The 16,387-nt window shown below is 42.4% G+C and overlaps 1 protein-coding gene across 1 annotated transcript; it reads left to right on the top strand.

Moving 5' to 3' along the window:
• Positions 1–973: 973 nt before the first annotated feature.
• Positions 974–13,442, top strand: LOC311135390 (ceroid-lipofuscinosis neuronal protein 6 homolog; the record flags this gene model as incomplete). Its single annotated transcript, XM_084169325.1, has 8 exons — positions 974–1,032; positions 4,633–4,747; positions 5,165–5,263; positions 7,594–7,782; positions 8,621–8,676; positions 8,967–9,089; positions 12,787–12,915; positions 13,292–13,442. The coding sequence occupies 8 exons, from the start codon at positions 974–976 to the stop codon at positions 13,440–13,442; spliced, it is 921 nt and encodes a 306-aa protein (XP_084025451.1).
• Between the last annotated feature and the right edge of the window lie 2,945 nt (positions 13,443–16,387).

The following is a 16,387-nucleotide window of genomic DNA, read 5'->3' as shown; positions in this document are numbered from 1 at the left end:
TTGGGCCTGCAACCGGTAAAGGTTGCTAGTTCGAATCACCGAGCTGACAAGGTGCAGTCTGTCCAGCTGCCGTTGAACAAGGCACTTAACCCTAATTGCTCCAGTGTTGCTGTCAATAATGTCTGATCCTCTCCGAGGGTGTGTCAGGAGGAGTGGGATATGCAAAAAAACACATTTCCAAGTTGTACATGTGTGAAACAGGACAACTTGAAGCACCCCCAATTTGATGTTTATATCAATTTTGTGAGTGTCTAGCTACGTGTCCCATTCACAGCCTGGATTCCACTACTCCCCTTTATAGTATAATCAGTATAATAGAGATCATTTTACTGATCATTGTTGGTTTGATGGCTATTTATGTACCGGGCCGGCCTAAATTGCATCCTATCTGCTCTACTCTGCCAAAGTCAGAGATTATGCCCCTGATAAAAAGGGGGTGGGGAAAACAGATTAACGGTTTATCTGCAGGCTACTGAACCATTTTATTTAAATATCCCTTTAGACTCAAACAGACTCATAGAACTGGAACATGCGTTTCAAAAGAGATTCACTCAGCCGAACTGTGTGATAATATTTCAGAACTCTCTTCTAGACACGGGTTAGACTTTTTGAGGGCAATAACAGCCTGTATCAACTAATGCTGAGGAGAGGAATATCGTGTATACAATTGGAGGGTGTGGGACTCCCATCTCATCAAAGGCTATTATGTTACAGATAGTCACTGAGCCTGTCAATCTCTATTGTTGTGCTACTTTGTAAGGAGAGCTGCGGTGAGCGAAAGAAGAGGTCGCATTGTTATTCGGATTGTTGACTTGCCAATTATTTAACACAGATCTACAAATGGCTATTTCCTTTGTGAAATCATTTTTGATCATCTAGTTTCTTGACCAAGTGTAAAGGGACGGTGGCTGCCAAGTCGGGTCTGAAAGAAGTGATATCGAGGAGAATCTTCAATGGTTCTGTTGGAAGGGAGATGCACGCATCAATGCGGAAACGGCAGAGCTATGCTATGCAGTCAACTTTTCTCCCTAGGTTTGAAAAACAACTTCTTGATATAACATTTGAAAAATGTAATTAAAATAGTCATACCTAAACAACTCATATCCAATTGAATTGTCTGCCCTTTATTGGCTTCCCCTACCTTTCATATGTATGACCCCTCACATCTTAAATGTTAATGTCAACATTACGATTATTAACAATTTCATAAGTAGACATATTAAAGCCTAATCATTAACATGTGTCTGTAAATAATGCCATACAGTACACTCTTAAAAATAAAGGTGCAAGTTGGAACCAAATAAGGTTCTTGAGAGTGATGCCATAGGGAACCATTTTAGGGTCTCTGAAGAACCATAAATGTGATGGTCTTTTTAAGAATCATACAAAAATCCAAAACCAGAAATGTTTTGGCCTTCCAGGACCGGAATTGAATAGCCCTGCTGTAGGGTTTTAAGCCTTATTTGCATATTTTTTTCGAGTGGATTTTCGAGTTACCAGTACCACCCATGACTGTGTTTGCTAGTGACAGAGACATGGTTGTTGCATTCATTCATTTTCAGTCCTGTGACCTTCACCAAGTGAGATCCTAAGTGAATATGTTGTCATAAATTGTATTCTTTACGGGTCTGATTCCGACCCGAGTTAAGCACACGTAAATGGAATGTAATTCCCTTTTCATGCACTTTTCTCTCTATGCGTATTCTGACCTTGAACTTAAGCATGAGGATAGCATGCTATTCACCCACTATTTGTTTGGGGTGGAAATCAAATAAATGAAGGTGTGGTTGAGGTTTGTCTACAGATACACCGTATTCTGACCTTGACTTAATTACCTAATAATTCCACCACCTTTAAGCGCGAGGAAACCATGAATAAGGTCTAGCGAACCTACCGGTTCCAAGTGAAAAAAAGCATCAACTTGATTTTTTCCAATAGAAATAACACCGTTCTCCATGCACTGTAATGTACAACTTGACTGTCTTAATGTCTTAATTATAGTCTACCCCAACTTTCTCTGTTTCCTATTTCTATCATGTTAAATATTAGCCACTATCAGTATCGACCGTCAGTAGGCCTAATAACAACACATATTCAACCTTCAATTTACTGTTAGTTTCCTTCAGTTGGTATCGTCTACATTATCATTCCATTTCATTACATTGTTAAGTTTACCTTCATTTGCTTCCTTTGTAAATGCTGCCATGTGGTTGTATTTATATTATTATTATTATTATTTTATTTTAGGGGGTAGATCAGCTTTAATATTGCAGATAGATTGTAACTTCCATCAATGTAATTGTCTGCATCACTTCCAATCCCCCATATGTTTTTTTTCTTCTTTTTTTTCTTGCATATATATATGTGGTTGTTGCTGAGGATCATTATTAACAGTTTATAATATTTAAAAATATATATGTTGGCTAATTAAATCGTTATGGAGCGGAGATCCAAGCCTTAACAGTTTTAACCCAACACATGGCGCAATTCAAACTAAAAGGTACACCTTATTTAAAGGGATGGCTTAAGATTAAGACAAATGTACTGAAAACCCTACTCCACGAGAAAATCTGTTGGCCGGCAAGTAGGATGGTTTTCAGTGGTTGAATGAAATGTATTCAGAGCACGCAAGGTAGCCACACCTGCAGAGTGCATTACGCGACTGAATAAGGTAAGGCTGAATACCAACTACTGTAAAGTGCATAGGAAAGGCGTGTGTAGGAAAGTCGGAATCGGGCCCTAAGACAATAAAATGCATATTTCGTATTTCTTTTGAGGACATAGTTTTACCCTAATATAGTGGCCTAAAACTCATAGTTTACAGGCCACATCAGGCCTGCAAGTTACGTTATGCAGGCTTGCAAAGTTATTGTAATTGTAATTCCTATTGGCATCCAGCCAGAGTGGGGATATCCAACATTTTGAATTTTTATTCACCCGCAACCTTCATTCAGAATGATTGCCGGGTTGGGAAGACTAAGATATGAGACCACCTTAAACATCTAACTGGAACAACCATTTCAGCAACGGGTGCAATAAGTCCAAGTAAGAGATTGGAATAGTTTCGAGAAATGTATGAAACAAGATACTGAAACAAACTATTCTAGAAATCTACCTGCAATAGAGCATGCTGGGAAATATGATAATAATGGGCGTGGTTTTGGTTAAACTCTGGTTATTGACACCAACACTGGGGTTCTTTTACACCACTGAGTGTTAATTTAACTCCCGAATCAACACTAGAAATGTTACACTGAAGAATCAACACTAGTTAACACTCGCCAATTTGCTGTGTGCTAAAAGGGACACATCTGCAGGCTTCCATACATTTCAATAACCTTTTAGAATTCTGAAGAACCGTAGATGCCACGTGAAGAACCCCACACTTCACTCAGAGGTAATTTCTTGGGCAAGAGTTCTCCAAGGAACCTTAAGAGCTGAGGAATAACCATTTAAGAACCTTCATTTTTTTCAGTGTAGTATCATACATTTGATCTAACCAAGGTATAGTTCCCCTATTGGGCCTGCTGCAAGTAGGTGCTCAAATGCGCATTAGCAGGAGTTTCCTTTCCTTCTGTGGGATTGACAGGGTCAGTCCCCATGAGTGAATGTGTCACATTAATCTGAAAGATAGCCCACAGAAAAGTGATACTATGCCCTGCCAAGTGCAGCTGCTGCCTCTCCTCTCCTCTTAGCTCCACTCAGGAGTACTGACCTTATGAAACCAGCGTGCAGGAGGAGTGTGTTCGTTCAGGATTTGAAAGAGACAAATCGGATGAGATTAGAGTTGATTCTCCAGGCAGTTCCAGGATTGGGAAAGGGAAGATGTCCTCTCTGCCACAGGATCAGGGCATGCACTCATTTGTCACCACAACCCCTGCTGATGCTCCACATACTCTGTCTCTGGCTAGAAGATCTGCCCATGCAGTGTGCACGAGGCTCCCATAATCAGACTTCCAACACAGGCAGCTGAATGGAAGCTAAGGCCAAATGGGTTCTGCTAGGGAATGTGTAGAGCCAGCAGTGGATCTCTCTCTCAACTGCATGTGTCTTGTTTAATGACCAAATAGAGACACTAAACTTGTGAGAGAGATGACAGCAGCGCTGTTGTTTTGTTCTTTTGTTGGCCTTGTTAATGTTGGGGCCAAGACGAACAGATGGCATTAAAAAATGCCAGCAGATGGTCTGGGGCATAAAGGAAAGTCCAGACTAATATCTTACAGCAGAGAAAGCCTTTGCAGACCTACTGTATAATACTGTATAGAAGAGAGACCACCCAACCCTGTGTATATACTGTGTATCCGCCCTCCCTCCCTCGGGACACATCTCTCCCTTCCAACAATCTGACTCTGCCTTGTGAGGTTCCTACTCTTCTAACGCTGTCTCTGAACCATACATACTTTATTTAACCAACAAAATCATATTAGGTACCTAATGCACCCTACAGAGAGCAAAGCTGTGCACAAAGCTTAAGGGTTATTATTGATGTCATTGCAAAATATCAAAGGCCTTCCATTTAAAGTCTGAGCACATTAAATCCTTTTAACTTTAATAATGAGCTTATTTGTCCTCCTAATACACAACAGGCATGGGTCCATATTGATCTTATTTTGTCTTCCTTATACACAATAGGCATGGGTCCAGAGACATGGAATCGTCTCTGCTGAAGCCCAAGTTCCACCTGGACCTGTGGGTCAGTTTCACCATCCAGAACTGGCTGCTGGACTTAGGGAGGCCCATAGTCATGGTGAGTGAAAGAAAAAGAAAAAGTATTATTGACTTGAATGGCAATGTCCGGTCTAGTAATTGTATTTATATGGTGGACAACCCCTCAGACTACAACTCAATTGGTTGTCGGAGGTTGTGCAGTAGCACTTTCATAATACGGCCTATTTCATCTTAATCATTCTGGCTGGTACTAAAACAGTATGTGGTCACAATGAGTGGTTTATGGTAACTTTGACACAAATAGTAACTACAGGTACGTAGTATCAAATGTCAAGTAGTGGTGCTTGTTTCAACAACACCCAAGAAACCACAGTAATTATTAGGTCATTATAACATAATTACCATATTACCATTTCTGAGTAAACACAATGCTTATTACATGTCCCTGTGGTGTATAGCTTTCCCCTCCTCTAACTGATGAACTGTATATTTTCAGATCATCCTCCCTCTAGAGTGGTTCCCCCTGAACAGACCCAGTGCTGGGGACTACTTCCACATGGCTTACAACATCATCACACCCTTCCTGCTTCTCAAGGTAACTAATCATGGCACACAGAGACAGGGTGGTGTTTATTAGACACACCATAACGAGACGTTTCAAAACTGATACGAAAACGAGTGTTTCTTGTTGGACAAGTCCAGGTAGTCCATCCCTGTTCTAGTTAGTTTTCTTCCTTTTGGGGCCTAATAAACACAATCCACGACAACCCGGCTGAATGCTACATGACGAGGGCACGCTACTGTCCCTCCAACATCGGTTTCTCTTCAGGCACACTGGCAGTTTATAAGGGACACTTTGAAGGCATTGACATTAACTTGCTAAAGCAAATGTCAGCTCCACTCAGTCAGGCCAGTTATGGGAAGGTCAGACAGTCGTTTACTCGTTTTATGGAACATCACGCTCTCTGTAGCCGATGTGAGTAAGACCTTTAAACAGGTCAACATTCACAAGGCTGCAGGGCCAGACGGATTACCAAGACATGTACTCAGAGCATGCGCTGACCAACTGGCAAGTGTTTTCACTGACATTTTCAACCTCTCCCTGACCGAGTCTGTAATACCTACATGTTTCAAGCAGACCACCATAGTCCCTTTGCCCAAGAACGCCAAGGTAACCTGCCTAAATGACTACCGACCCGTAGCTCTCATGTCTGTAGCCATGAAGTGCTTTGAAATGCTGGTCATGGCTCACATCAATATCCTCATCCGAGAAACCCTAGACCCACCCCAATTCGCACACCGCCCCAACAGATCCACAGATGACGCAATCTCTACAGCACTCCACACGGCCATTTCCCACCTGGACAAAAGGAACACCTACGTGAGAATGCTGTTCATTGACTACAGCTCAGCGTTCAACACCATAGCGCCCTCAAAGCTCATCACTAAGCTAAGGACCCTGGGACTAAACACCTCCCTCTGCAACTGGATCCTGGACTTCCTGACGGGCCACCCCCAGGTGGTAAGGGTAGGCAACAACACATCTGCCACGCTGATCCTCAACAAGGGGGCCCCTCAGGGATGCGTGCTCAGTCCCCTCCTGTACTCCCTGTTCACCCACGACTGCGTGGCCAAGCACGACTCAAACACCATCATTAAGTTTGCCGACGACACAATGATGAGACAGCCTATATGGAGGAGGTCAGAAACCTGGCAGTGTGGTGCCAGGACAACAACCTCTCCCTCAACGTGAGCAAGACAAAGGAGCTGATCGTGGACTACAGGAAAAGGAGGGCCGAGCATGCCCCCATTCACATCGGCGGGGCTGTAGTGGAGCGGGTCGAGAGCTTCAAGTTCCTTGGTGTCCACATCATCAACAAACTATCATGGTCCAAACACACCAAAACAGTCGTGAAGAGAGCAAGACAATGCCTATTCCCCCTCAGGAGACTGAAAAAATTTGGCATGGGTCCTCAGATCCTCAAAAAGTTATACAGCTGCACAATCGAGAGCATCCTGACTGGTTGCATCACCATCTGGTATGGCAACTGCTCGGCCTCCGACCGCAAGGCACTATAGAGGGTAGTGCGTACGGCCCAGTACATCACTGGGGCCAAGCTTCCTGTCATCCAGGACCTCTATACCAGGTGGTGTCAGAGGAAGGCCCTAAAAATTGACAAAGACTCCAGCCACCCAAGTCATAGACTGTTCTCTCTACTACCGCACAGCAAGCAGTACTGGAGTGCCAAGTCTGGGACCAAAAAGGCTCCTTAACAGCTTCTATCCCCAAGCCATAAGACTGCTGAACACTTAATCAAATGGCTACCCGGACTATTTGCATTGACCCCCTTTTTTACGCTACTGCTACTAGCTTTTTATTATCTATGCATAGTCACTTTACCCCTACCTACATGTACATATGAGCTCAATTACCTCGACTAACCTGTACCCCTGCACATTGACTTGGTACCAGTACACCCTGTATATAGCCTCGTTATTGTTATTTTATTGTGTAACTTTTTTTTTTGCTTTAGTTTATTTAGCAAGTATTTTCTTACTCTGTATTGTTGGTTAAGGGCTTGTAAGTAAGCATTTCACGGTAAGGTCTACACCTATTGCATTCGGTGCATGTGACAAATACAATTTTATTTTATTTTATTTGTCATGTCTCAGATGAAACCCATACACATGTTGGACTGAGGGAGCTGAAAGAGCACAGGCAGTCAGACAGAATTGAGATTCAGTTTTCTGAAGAACAGGTGGGCTGGACAGTGGTATTGAGATTATGTTTTGTGCCAGCCTGTCAAGTTGAACAGAGAACATAACCTTTATGTCCCTGCTGGACTGCCATCTCCCACTGACCCCCCTGTTGAAATTGTCTCCAGAAGGAATTTCACTGCCCAATTCTCTCCCATCACTCTCTAGCTGATCGAGCGGAGCCCCAAGACACTGCCCCACTCCGCCGTGTACCTGTGCATCATCACCTTTGTGATGGGCGCCAGCATCCACCTGGTGGGTGACTCCATCAACCATCGCCTCCTGCTGAGTGGCTACCAGCTCCACTTGTCTGTCAGAGAGAACCCCATCATCAAGAACCTCAAGCCTGCCTCTCTGGTACTCCACCATGACACCCAATCTCCCTCTATACCTCTCCCATACTCAGGAGTACTTGTCTTGACCAGCGGGCAAGCTGGTTTTAATTACACCTTTACAACCAGTTTAAGGCTTACGTGGAATTATTATGTAATTTCAATCAGTTTTGCCAGGATGTTATTGCAAGGTTGTAACAAAGTCATTTCATTCAGTTTTGCCGTAAACCGCTGGGTGGAGATAATGAGTGTCCGCCACACAATAACATACCACTATCTGCCTACTACATTGTGTATTGTCAATAACACTGTGAAAGCTGAACATAAAGCTGTGAAAGTCAAGGACTGCCATACTCCCATGAATACTGTGCTACTGCTATACTGATAATGTGTGTAACTTTTTACATTGTTTTTGCTCATTGGATAGGCTTGTTTTCGTATAAAGACCAAATATGAAATTGTAGTACTCATTAGCATGATTTGATTTGATTATATTTTGGTAATTTGTCACGCCTGCTCCCGCTCCCCCTCCCCTTCCGTGGCGTTCGAGGGCGCCAGGCTGCCCATCATTACGCACACCTGTCACCATCCTTACGCACATCTGCACTTCATTGGACTCACCTGGACTTCATCACTGTTTAAATACATCGCCTATATCTGTCTGTTCCTCAGTTGTGATCCCCGTGTCTGCATTGATGTTGTTTCGTTTCCCCTGTCCAGACGCTGTCCGTGTTTTGTTCCATGTCTTTTATTTATTAAATCATCAGCCTGTACTTGCTTCCCATCTCCCAGCGTTTGTGGAACCGAGATCGTCACAGTAATTACAGGAATTATATACTTTTACTGTCCTCTTTTCCCCACAGATAGATTCATTTGAGCTACTTTACTATTATGATGAAAAGCTTGGCCATTCTATGTGGTAAGGAACATGTTTGCTCGAAAGTATCTTTACTGTACTGTACTGAATGACTGAATCAGGTGAAAAAAGTAATTCCACCTTGCCCATAGCTAAACATCAATTTATACCATTCAAACTGTGAATGTCATATGAAGATTACATAGATGTGAAGACTGTCATAGATATATTGACATGATGTGCAGTGTTTGCAGATTACCAGCATTTGAATCCCTTTCAATGATTTAGTCTTCCCTGGGAAAAACACAATTGAACATGATTCAAAATGTGCTTTTTTCTCTTCTCTTCCACAGGTATGTTCCCTTCTTCCTCATCCTCTTCCTCTACTTCACTGGTTGCTTCACACACATCAAGGAGGAGAAGAGGATGCCGCTCCCTGCTTGGTTTCTTCTTGCTCCCAGCGCCGTCTACTATTGGTCAGCCTCTTCACCCCTCTCTAGTGTCATATCATACTATCACAGCCTGTAATGCTAGAATGGTTGTTTTGTTTCCGCATCCACTGTGAGTGAACACAATGACTTAGCCCTGGGCATAGGGCAGGACACGTCAGTGTATCGTGCGTGCACGTGTTTGTGAGGGAGGAAGAGAGTGAGGGAGAGAGGGAGTGAGGGAGGGAGGGAGGGATGCATTGTACGTTCTGATTCCAATGGACTCTTGTCCATTATTCACCACAGCAAAACTCACTCCCTGAGACTTGCCCTCTATCTGTCGAGTTCTTTATGGGCTGCGTTCACAAGGTTATGGTGCAGAGTTACAGTATTTCCCTTCAGATGTCTCCCATATGCTACTAAAATGTAACATGCTGGAAGAGTTATCAGACAAGTTTTCAGACTTAAAAGCCAAATAAAAGGCACTGAAAGACATTGTACGTTTTTAGGCAACATTTTGAATTACTTTTTTATCCTTCATGTCAAAACTGTATGGGATGGTTTCGCGGACACAGATTACGCCTAGTCCTCGACTAAAAAGCAAGCTCAGTGGAGAATCTCTATTGAAATTACTTTTTATTGCAAGGCTTAATATGTGTTCGGGAAACCTCCCCTATGTGAGAATATGAAATGTAGGAGTTGACAGGAAAGGATTTCATCCATTGTTTTCAAAGTGGTTTGATAATTTGGGTCAATTTCAATGAACAAGGCAAAGAGAGAGTATGGCCCAATCCCAAATCGACCTGTAGACTTGTGGAGATCTGAGAGGATTTGATTGGTGTAAGCAATATAATAATAGATCCACCTTGCACTCTGATAGGCTAGATGGACATTTCCCCATGCTTATACCAATCAAATACTCTCAGATCTCTACAAGTGCATTGATCTTAGGGTCTACAGTTGAAGTCGGAAGTTTACATACACTTAGGTTGGAGTCATTAAAACTCGTTTTTCAACCACTCCACAAATTTCTTGTTAACAACTACAGTTTTGGCAAGTCGGTTAGGACATCTACTTTGTGCATGACACAAGTAATTTATCCAACAATTGTTTACAGACAGATTATTTCACTTATAATTCACTGTATCACAATTCCAGTGGGTCAGAAGTTTACATACACTAAGTTGACTGTGCCTTTCAACAGCTTGGAAAATTCCAGAAAATGATGTCATGGCTTTAGAAGCTTCTGATAGCCTAATTGACATAATTTGAGTCAATTGGAGGTGTACCTGTGGATGTATTTCAAGGCCTACCTTCAAACTCAGTGCCTCTTTGCTTGACATGATGGGAAAATCACTAGAAATCAGCCAAGACCTCAGAAACGAATAGTAGACCACCACAAGTCTGATTCATCCTTGAGAGCAATTTCTAAACGCCGGAAGGTACCACGTTCATCTGTACAAACAATAGTGCGCAAGTATAAACATCGTGGGACCACGCAGCCATCATACCGCTAAGGAAGGAGACGCGTTCTGTTTCCTAGAGATGGACGTACCTTGGTGCGACAAGTGCAAATCAATCCCAGAACAACAGCAAAGGACCTTGTGAAGATGCTGGAGGAAACAGGTACAAAAGTATATATATCCACAGTAAAACCTGAAAGGCCGCTCAGCAAGGAAGAAGCCACTGCTCAAAAACCGCCATAAAAAAGCCAGACTACGGGTTGCAACTGCACATGGGGACAAAGATTGTACTTTCTGGAGAAATGTTCTTTGGCCATAATGACCATCGTTATGTTTGTAGGAAAAAGCCGAAGAACACCATCCCAACCGTGAAGCACGGGGGTGGCAGCATCATGCTGTGGGGGTGCTTTGCTGCAGGAGGGACTGGTGCACTTCACAAAATGGATGGCATCATGAGGAAGGAAAATTATGTGGATATATTGAAGCAACATCTCAAGACATCAGTCAGGAAGTTTAAGCTTGGTCGCAAATAGGTCTTCCAAATGGACAATGACCCCAAGCATACTTCCAAAGTTGTGGCAAAATGGCTTAAGGACAACAAAGTCAAGGTATTGGAGTGGCCATCACAAAGCCCTGACCTCAATCCTATAGAACATTTGTGGGCAGAACTGAAAAAGCGTGTGCGAGCAAGAGGCCTACAAACCTGACTCAGTTACACCAGCTCTGTCAGGAGGAATGGGCCAAAATTCACCCAACTTATTGTGGGAAGCTTGTGGAAGGCTACCCAAAATGTTTGACCCAAGTTAAACACTTTAAAGGCAATGCTACCAAATACTAATTGAGTGTATGTAATCTTCTGACCCACTGGGAATGTGATGAAAGAAATAAAAGCTGAAATAAATAATTCTCTCTACTATTATTCTGACATTTCACATTCTTAAAATAAAGTGGTGATCCTAACTGACCTAAAACAGGGAACTTTTACTAGGATTAAATGTCAGGAATTGTGAAAAATTGAGTTTAAATGTATTTGGCTAAGGTGTATGTAAACTTCACTGTGGAGATGGTGTTCTCGGGGTGATGAGAGGTGTTGGGTTTGCGCCAGACATAGCGTTTTCCTTGATGTCCAAAAAGCTCAATTTTAGACTCATCTGACCAGAGTACCTTCTTCCATATGTTTGGGGAGTCTCCCATATGCCTTTTGGCGAACACCAAACGTGTTTGCTAATTCTTTTCTTTAAGCAATGGCTTTTTTCTGGCCACTCTTCCATAAAGCCCAGCTCTGTGGAGTGTACAGCTTAAAGTGGTCCTATGGACAGATACTCCAATCTCCGCTGTGGAACTTTGCAGCTCCTTCAGGGTTATCTTTGGTATCTTTGTTGCCTCTGATTAATGCCCTCCTTGCCTGGGCTGTGAGTTTTGGTGGGCGGCCCTCTCTTGGCAGATTTGTTGTGGTGCCATATTCTTTCAATTTTTTTTATAATGGATTTAATGGTACTCTGTGGGATGTTCAAAGTTTCTGATATTTTTTTTATAACCCAACCCTGATCTGTACTTCTCCACAACTTTGTCCCTGACCTGTTTGGAGAGCTCCTTGATCTTCATGGTGCCACTTGCTTGGTGGTGCCCCTTGCTTAGTGGTGTTGCAGACTCTGGGGCTTTTCAGAACAGGTGTATATATATTGAGATCATGTGACAGATCATGTGACACTTAGATTGCACACAGGTGGACTTTATTTAACTAATTATGTTACTTCTGAAGGTAATTGGTTGCACCAGATCTTATTTAGGGGCTATATAGCAAAGGGGGTGAATACATACACACGCACCACTTTTCCATTATTTATTTTTTTGAATTTTTTGAAACAAGTTCTTTTTTCATTTCACTTCACCAATTTGGACTATTTTGTGTATGTCCATTACATGAAATCCAAATAAAAATCAATTTAAATTACAGGTTGTAATGCAACAAAATAGGAAAAACACCAAGGGGGATGAATACTTTCGCAAGGCACTGCAGGTAGCTTAGTGGTTAAGAGCGTTGTGCCAATAACCGAAAGGTCGCTGGTTCTAATCCCCGAGCCGACTAGGTGAAAAATCTGTCGATGTGCCCTTGAGCAACGCACTTAACCCTAATTGCTCCTGTATGTCACTCTGGATAAGAGCGTCTGCTAAATGACAGAAAATACATTTAAAGGCATCAAACTGAATGTAACAGGGAGGGACTTAAGTAACCCAATTTCTGTTTTTTGCACTAATGAACACAGCTCTGTTCTGTACAGGTACCTGATCACGGAGGGCCAGATCTTCATCCTCTTCATCTTCACCTTCTTCGCCATGACGGCCACAGTGATGCACCAGAAACGTAAAGGCTTTGTCCCCGATAGCAATGGGCTCTTCCTGCTCTACAGGTATAATAATAGTCCTGTTTCCTACATTGTTTGTTCCTATTTTTTTAAAGAATATTTGGGGCGGTTTTCCGGACACAGATTAAGCCTAGTCCTAGGCTAAAAACAATGTTTTTTTTTTACATTATTTAGCAGACGCCCTTATCCAGATTAGTTAGTGAGCGCATCCATTTTCATACTGGCCCCCCGTGGGAATCAAACTCACAACCCTGGCATTGCAAGCACCATGCTCTACCAATTGAGCTACACAGGACTCCATGTTCAATGGAGATGTTTTAGTCCAGGACTAGGATTAATCTTTTTCTGGGAAACCATCCCATTATTTAAAGTGAATTGAGACCTGAGCAAAATGTATTTTAAAATAAACTTGAATTGACAGTTTCTCCATCGCTCTGGGTCTGGTCTGCGTCTGGGTTGCTTGTCTCTGGAGCGACCAGGTCCTCCGCAAGAAATACCGAGGGGTCATCTACATACCGGAGCCTTGGGCATTCTACACTCTGCACATCAGAGACAAGGGGCCATCAGCTTGAGCAAGGCGAGGTGCAGAATCGCTAATCTTGATCACATAATGAGTAGTTACTTTGGATGCAGGTGCACAGCAGAGACAATCAGCGTGTTGGATGGAATCAGTTTGAGCAAGCGAGGCACAGAATCACTTATCTTGATCACCCATAATATAATGAGTAGCTATCTGGGATGCGAGGTGATTTGTAGATTTTGCCCATTCCGACTGCAATGCAGTCGATCTCCAACATGTACAATCACTAGCTGCTCAAATGACTCACTCAAGTCACGTGTGCTGGGAGGAAAAGACAGAGGGATAGAGCATGTGTTTACCTACTATGCAAAAAAAGAGATGTTGAGAGGTATTGTACTTTTGGGACTGTGTCAAGAACTTGAATTATCTCTAAAGTTAAGTTACTTTTTTTTTCTTTTTTTTAAAGTTACCTAAGATAAATGAACTTGATTGCATATGCAGATACAGATGCAATTCCTCCATTGCTTATTTTTTACAGAGAAGTGATGTGGTGTAATCGTGGCAAGCCCCTGTTGATTGTATCATATGTCTCAGAACAGTAGGAGGAGCTGAGCCAGCACCATTTGTCAACACTGTGTGGAGGCTGGAGAAACTGAATGTATGAGTCCCCTGGGATTCCTGCAGAGATGCTTTTCGATCACACCCACTCACCAGGGTTGGGGTCAATTCCATTTCGGGGTCAATTACATTTCCAGTCAATTCAGGTTAGTACACTGATTTTCCTTGTTGAAAAGCTACGGAATGGAATTGACCCAAACCCTGTCACTCACTCTATGCCCTTTATCAGGATCAAAAAGGTCATCATAGTTTTATCAATGTTCAGAAGCAGATTTCATTAAGTTCCTTGGATGATATGAAGTCATCTAAGCTTTTATTATGATGTGCACCACCAACACTGTGAGGACATTTTAGATGACTATGTTTTATTATGGCTTGACTAATTTAAAATATGTTGTAAATTTTTACCTTTATCTTTTCCATCTTGTTTCATACTGGGTTCTTGTAGAATGTAAAGGTACACTCAGCTAAATGACAGCACCAGAGATGAGTGAGATGCAACACTTCGCTCTCACACAGTCACGCACATTATCTGCTAATGTGCACGGGTTCACTTCACACTGTTCACAGTGTGGTAGCCAGGGCTCCAAAACAGAAGTTGAGCCTCAACGCTCTTAGTTGTTTGCAGAAATTGACCCACTATGCTGTTTAATTTCTGCATCTACATCAAATCGCTGAGTCTACCTTTAATAGTGGAAAATATTGCCTAATTATTTTCCTATATTCCAATGCATATTTTCTATACTGTACTTGTCCAAACTATTGTTGTAGCCTATATAAAGCCATAAATAATGAATTATGTTTAGTCTGTGTTGTATGCTCACTCACACAAGTGAAGATTGTAAGGTCTGATATGACCCAATCTGGCAACCTCAAACTGTTAGAGATAGCTGTTTTTATAAACTGGGTGGTTTGAGCCCTGAATGCTGATTGGCTGACAGACGTGGTATATCAGAACTTATACCACTAGTATGACAAAACATTTATGTTTACTGCTCTAATTACATTGGTAACCAGTTTATAATAGCAATACCACGGCTGTCAGCCAATCAGCATTCAGGGCTCAAACCACCCAGTTTATAATAACAGCTCTCTAACAGTTTGACACAGCTAAGGGCTGTGTCCAGGCACTCTGCATTGCCTCATGCGGAAGAACAGCCCTTGGCCGCTGTATATTGACCATATTATACCACACCCCCTCTGGCCTTATTGTTTAATTATAGCCCAACGGCCGCAAGATGGCGGTATTACCCGTTTTATGTCGTTTGTCATCTTACGTCCGAATTTAATGTGCACAGCCGGCAATACACTCGTTTCCCCCATGGACTGGCTCGTAAATAAAGCATCCTCCATTCAGGCTGCAAAGGTGTCAGTTTCCTCCTTAACTCAATTTAATGCCTCGTCGGTGAAAAAAAAAAGAGACTGTCTTAATAAAACACAACTTTCCACCACTATGCTACAGTGGCTAATGCTACACCGGGATGGTGCTTACCACATTCAGCCAATCAGGTTGCAGATGTCTGTTTTCACCCCTGGTCTGTTTCAAAATAAAAGTGGTGCTTACTGAACAAGCACTTTTTAATTAAATGCATTGGATTTGTTGCCATGAACTCGTTTACAGAACATTATTCACAGTTTGAATAAGAAAGATAAAACATTTATTAAGTGAAATGATAAAGTTAAAACGAGATTTAGAGTAGAATGTATTTTTCACCCGAGATGCAATATGCAATGAATGTAATGATTGTATTGTTTACAGGTTTATTAAATGACAGTGCACAAACACTTCCAAGACTGTAAGGTCAGATGGCTTTTCATGCTTTAGGAAGTCAAGGTACAGTATGTGGGTGAGGTGGGTAAGTGGCATGGTAGTCAGGGATCAGTCCGGGCACGCCAGGGAGTTAGCAGCATGGGATAGGCAGCATGACCAGAAGGAGACAAGCACAGCCAGGAGTCATCAGGCCAGGGTGTCCTCAGGCACAGAGAGAAAGAAAGATGGGGATTAGTGGAAGCATTCCTAAGATCACACAGTACACCAGAGATAAGACAAGCTCACACATATAAAACATGCACCTTAACCCACATAAAACATGTAAGGTAGTGTATTCAGCTTCTTATATGGACCCCCATGAACTTAGACGACTCGCCTATGTCCACCTCAACAACCTGGATGTACATGGTGTTGGAGGTATAAGCTGTAGAGATACACACAACTAAAACAACACACACACACAAAGGGTGTGGCATAATATAATAATAACCTGTATAGTGCCATAGTGCCATATCATGGATAATGAGGCCTAGAGCAAGTTTGGTGAGACATTACCAGAAGAGAAGACAGGTCACATGTTCCACTAAATACAATAACTGGAGACAGTG

Source organism: Coregonus lavaretus, assembly GCF_964263955.1.
Source record: "Coregonus lavaretus genome assembly, chromosome: 9".
Classification (NCBI taxonomy): Eukaryota; Metazoa; Chordata; class Actinopteri; order Salmoniformes; family Salmonidae; genus Coregonus; species Coregonus lavaretus.
This window is presented reverse-complemented; position numbering and strand designations above follow the sequence as displayed.